Source organism: Musa acuminata, chromosome BXJ1-10, assembly GCF_036884655.1.
Source record: "Musa acuminata AAA Group cultivar baxijiao chromosome BXJ1-10, Cavendish_Baxijiao_AAA, whole genome shotgun sequence".
NCBI lineage: Eukaryota > Viridiplantae > Streptophyta > Magnoliopsida > Zingiberales > Musaceae > Musa > Musa acuminata.
This window is the reverse complement of record NC_088336.1, coordinates 27,760,789-27,766,350: the sequence shown is the minus strand read 5'-3', so window position 1 is coordinate 27,766,350 and position 5,562 is coordinate 27,760,789. Positions and strand designations below refer to the sequence as shown.

The 5,562-nt window shown below is 41.2% G+C and overlaps 1 protein-coding gene across 2 annotated transcripts; it reads right to left on the bottom strand.

Annotated features, from left to right (window-relative positions):
- Positions 1-1,815: 1,815 nt before the first annotated feature.
- On the bottom strand, positions 1,816-5,154 carry LOC135595916 (uncharacterized). 2 transcript variants are annotated; one of them, XM_065087419.1, is made up of 6 exons: positions 4,494-5,154; positions 4,074-4,166; positions 3,927-3,994; positions 3,703-3,841; positions 3,275-3,385; positions 1,816-2,194 (listed from the first exon to the last, which is right to left on the bottom strand). In XM_065087419.1, exons 1-6 carry the CDS (start codon positions 5,118-5,120, stop codon positions 2,189-2,191), a joined length of 1,044 nt encoding a protein of 347 aa, XP_064943491.1. In that variant the 5' UTR covers positions 5,121-5,154; the 3' UTR covers positions 1,816-2,188. The 2 variants fall into 2 exon arrangements, with proteins under 2 accessions (XP_064943491.1, XP_064943492.1); XM_065087420.1 differs by lacking the exon at positions 3,275-3,385.
- Positions 5,155-5,562: the final 408 nt, after the last annotated feature.

Here is a 5,562-nt window from a genome sequence, read left to right as displayed (position 1 = left end):
ATAATCTTTCTTATTTGTACATGATGCTCTTCCATTCTTTTTTCTTTATTAGCAACCGGTAAAATAAGATCATAATAAGATCATGATTGCTTAACATGTTGTCATGTTCTTTGTACATGTTAAGCAATTGTGAACTACTTTATTTATTTTCTTCTTCTTTATTAGTAAACGAGAAATTAAGATGATGATTGCTCAACATGTTATCACGTGACAACTCAAATATATCAATCGAAATTGAATTCGAGTTCACAATTGTTACCATGTGTTGGATCAAAAGATTCTAAGTTTGTTTGATTCATAATCATGTGGAACTCTACAAAATTACGTCGATGATGCACCTCCTAAACTTAAGTTAACTTTTGAGTGAGTGGTATTAGTTGAATGTCGAGTTTATAAGAGGCAGAATCAATGGAGAGACTGTCATATGAGACAACAATAAAAATAAATATTTCTTCAAATTGATGAGAGTTTTTGGACTTCAAATTCAAGGTTGTTAGGTGCATTTGAAAGATCAAAAGACATTATTGACCATTTAAACAAATGACTCATTACAATTCAAAAAAATATATATGAGGAAAAAATCACCAACAAATATGCAAAGAATATATACTTCAAGATTAGTAATATAAGGTAGAACCAATAGATATGGTTAATAGATAATATATATTAGATTCAAAAATATTTGGCCATGTACAATCAATTCACAATAAGTGTATTAGGAAAAGAATGCCAACAAAGAACATACGACATCAAAATTAATAATACAAATATACTTATATTTAAACATAAAGTTTTGGGTGCTACAGATCAATCCATAGGTCGACATGGCTTCCAAGGATGGGAAGAGTTTGAGTTAGAGGTGTGAAATGACATATCACCCCTGTGGTAACAGTCAACATTCACGTTAGCACTAACATGGAGCCTTAAGGTTGATATGGTGCAATGCGTCGATGTGACACCTCAGACTTAGATAGGATGACTGTTTGTTCCCGCACTGTTTGAGGTCGTATAAGACAGTGTTGTATGGTACATAGCTACTCCAGAAAGCTCGAAACTATGTCGCACAATGCCGATCAATGCAAATCGATCAGCGCCCACATGGAAGGTACGAGCTGGTCATCTAAGGAGTCGACAATCATTAATAGATCATGTACGACTGACATTCGTTCATAAGTATAAAAGTCAATCTCCTGACCAGTGTCCGATGTGAACTCGCCAAGGAGGGAGCAATAACCTGGTGAGGGAGGAAGAGCAACTCATTACTCTATCTCGGATCAATTTTGGAGATGAAGCCTAGACATCGATCGCCTCCGTTTGAGCATCCGCATGAGTGACTCTACGCACTTGGATAGGACCAAGCTATGTTGATCCATTTTGGCTGTGGCATAAGGGTCCCAAAAAGGTGAAAGCATGAATGAAGTCTCGATACGATTATTTTAGATGACTGCAACACTGACAATGTGATTCCTCTACCCAACGTCAAAGGTAAGACGCTAGCAAAGGACATCGAGTACATGAAGAAGCACGCCGGCGAGGAGCAGGTGGCGGATGAGGAGGAGCTCAGGGCATGGGACGGTGGGTTCATGAAGGTCGACACAGGCATTGAGGAGTAGAAGTGCATTCTGATTGTCCCACGTGGATGTTGATTTGGATCAAAAGACAAAGTTGTGTCGAGGGAGGAAAAAGTTTGAGCTGAGGCGACACCCTTCAAGATTGCATGCATCAGAAGCATTTCGGACAAGACTCCTTCGATATTGAAATTAATTTCTTATTCGAAGAATTTGATCAAATGTCAAATCTACATAAGTGTAATCGTGATGAAAGAGCTCAGATTTGAGGGGTCTTTTTATAGTGCAGCATGAAAACATTACACTCTATCCGGCCATAAATACAATTATGCACCAACTAATGTGCAATCGAGATTAATATCTGATTTCTATGTTTAGAAAATGATGAAACATATGACCATTTACAATAACGAACAATTGCTAAAATTCAATTTATCATGAAATCGAGAAGCATGCATAATCAGATTTCCTGGAAAGGTTGGAAGCTCGTCTCAAATCCGCAAGCAAGTCTTGCGCAGATAACTGCATCATCGAACATAGCGATATATGGATGCATGTAGAACAGCTTGATGATTGCGCCTGCCTCGGTTCTTGAGAACGGCAATCAGATATCCATCAAACTACACCTGCAGCACAAGGCAGAAAATTTGGGATAAAGCAAAAGCTGAAGTATTCGAAATGCAATGTCAGGAGCAGCTTTCTACAGATATTTACTCATTCTTCAAGCTAATCATACTTTCAAAATCGTAAGAAGTAAAAAATGGCTGCAGATACATACATTTACAAGGCATATTTCAACTATGAAAGCTTAGAGAGGTAAAGTAAAATAATAGCTAAGATTTGCAATGTTTCATAGCCACGAGGTGCTTTTAGTGGCTCCAGTGTGCTTCAGGTGTGTAAAGAAGTTTCAATCTTGAACTGCATGTCACAGAAGATCCACTATGAGCCAGCAATTGTTCTGACATGAACTCGTAAACCCTTCATGATAGATAATGATTTTTCAATATCATATTCGGGCGGCAATTCATCAGCTTATGGAGTTGTCCTTCCTAGAGATGAATTTGGGCATAACTTGAGGATGAAATACACAGTGAAAGCAAATTGGTGCAGTCAATATCTAGCTAGAGATTTATAGCTAGTTGAATCGATCATTTCTTGTTAGTTGAACTTATTCATGAAGTGAACACAAGCCGCTTATAAGATATGTATCGATCTGTTTAATGTTCTCGTTACACGGTGAAAGCAACTTCATGCTCTTTTTAATGTTCTTTTCTATTTTCTTCCAACACCAGCATTTTCCATCCTCTCTTTTTTACCTAAGTCTATTGCTAGTTTTTAACTGAGCAATCCTAGAACGTATAAGATCTACACCCCAGGCCATTATATTAGTCTACCATGAGAGAAACTACCATCAGAGAAGAGACCATTTTATACTTGCATAAGAGAATCTTTCTGATGATGTTTAAAATGTTCTTATTTGATATGCTTAAGTAGCCAACATTTACCAAGAAAAGAATAACATATAAACAAATTAAGTGCAACAAAAAGTAACGAAACCGGAATATTTTGCAGTGCATATAAGTCATATGAATGCGGAGTATATTTTCATCAGTTTGCGATACTTTATATTCTTAAAGACTGGTAGTCTTCTTCCAAGATTATCATTCTTCACAATTTAAACAAAGCAAAATAAGTGATTATCTTACATCAACAGATGTTATCCATGCCTTTTTAGGTACCCCTTGAAATTTAGAAGCAAGCCTCCGCAGAGTCAAACTGGCAAAATTATAGAAAATTTTCCACCGCATTCCACAACACTATATTTATCAAAACAAACGAATGAGCAGCTTTTCTAACAGCAATAATCAGAAAACTTAGCTCAGTCAGGTCATTATCTCAAATTTTTAAGGTCATTTTTCTAGCATGGTGGAATGATTTCTACTAAAGGTGTTCTCAATATTGGTTTCATAAACTAGATTTCTGGATTGAACAATTCAGTTCTCAATTCTCAGATATGTTCTTCCATTAGATATAAAGCCGAAAAAGAAATTTCAAAGAGAAAGCCTCAGACTACTTTGGTCATTCTTTAGGATTGTAAGCTCAAATTTATTTTCATAGAAAGGAGGCCTCATACCATCTGCCCATTGTGATTCTTGAGGGGAGAATCAAGAAAGAATGCTATTATGTGCCGACATAGCTCTTTGGATTTTTCAAGATTAACAGCATGTCCAGCATTGCTGATGACCACTAACCGAGCATTATCCCCTAAATGCCTGGAGATTTTAAATTAAAGTCATATAAAATGCTAAAGAAAAAAAAAAAAAAATTCAAACTGCAACTATAGTACGGCATACAGACCTCTTTAATCTGTAACCCAGTTCTAGTGGAAAAATCTGATCTTGCTCTCCCCAAATTATCAAGGTTGGCTGCAGGGAGAAACCATTGTCTCATCAATAACATGATTCTGAAGTTCATAAAACAGATGAAGAAAGTTGCTGAAATCACCTGGGTTATCATTGGAAGGTCCGATAGCTTCCTGTCGTTGATCAACGCATGGATTAGCTCTGTCTTTTCTCTCACATTATTTGTGCACATCACCTGCCATAGAAGACAAAACTCAAACTATCAAACCAAATTTAGGTGATCAAGCTACATCTATACTAGAACAAAAATCCTTAGGATGAAACCTCCAAACTTCATCAGAAGGAAGAAATAAAACTGCATTTTTGCTGTCGGTTAGGGAAAATAGGAGGTTTATATGAATGTTTAGCAGTTAAGGATGCATATGATTCAGATCAAATAGAAATAAAGCATGATGATTATGGTTTGGGTAATTTGGATTGAATTCCAGAAGCATTGTCACAGAATTGCACACTTAGTGTACAAGAAGCTACAAGAAAAGAGACAAGAGAGGCCAGCTCTCACCTGTATGTAATCCCAGAGGAAGCAAGACGGCATCACAGGCGGCGGCCGGACGAAGGACAGCCGGACGAGCTGCCGGAGCTTCTCTGGCCGCTGAGGCAACAGGATTTCGATCGCCTCCCCCATGTCCGACACGACGAAGAGCCCCGAAGCGAGGTCCCGCTCCTCCAGGCACACGCCGGCGCAGCACAGCACCACCCGATCCACTGCCGCCGGGTACATCGCCGCCATCCGGTAGGCCACGAACCCGCCATAGCTTACCCCCATGAGGCCGAAGCGCCGCACGCCGGCGGCCTCCATTGCGGCTGCGATGCAGCTGGCCTGGTAGGACTCGGACCGGTCGGGGCCGAGGGCCTTGGAGGCGCCAAAGAAGAGGAGGTCGGGAACGTAGAGGTCGAAGCCGGCGCGAAGGAGAGGGCGGAGGTAGGCGGACCATTGCCAGATGGCGGTGGCGCCGAAGCCGTGGAGGAGGAGGAGAGGGGGCCGGGAGGGATCCGGGCGGGCGGGGACCCAGCAGTGGACGGTGGCGCCATCGGCGAGGGCGGTGGAGGAGGGACGGAGGCCGGCGCTGAGGAAGGCTCGGCGGTAGCACCGGTCTCGGGCGACGGTGAAGCTGAGGCACCGTGGCATCTCGGCTTGCGCGATCTGCCTCGGCCGACCTCCAGATCAGGATCGTTAGTTGCGGAGGCAGGTTATTGATTGGTCCAATTGGAACCTTCCTAGCCGTTGGATCTTCGACAGGTATTGGTAAAGTCCGCTGTATCGTCAGCCGCAGGGACCAGGAATTTACCCGCTAATTCGAGGACGCGTGCCAACACGGTCGAGTGTGATGCCTTGCTTTCCAGTCGTGCGTTTCCCACTCAACTTGAGACAGAGTACTGGGCAGGGGCCCACACGGGTCCCGCCGCCTCTCGTGACAACGCAGGTAGAACATCATCTTCGGGATCCAGTCGGTGTAGTATCTAAATCATGTTGGTATTATTATTGCTATTTATAAATTATTTTAGGTCATTTTCCTCAATAAAAAACACAATAAATATGAAAAAAGAAGAACAACCAATAACCACACGAG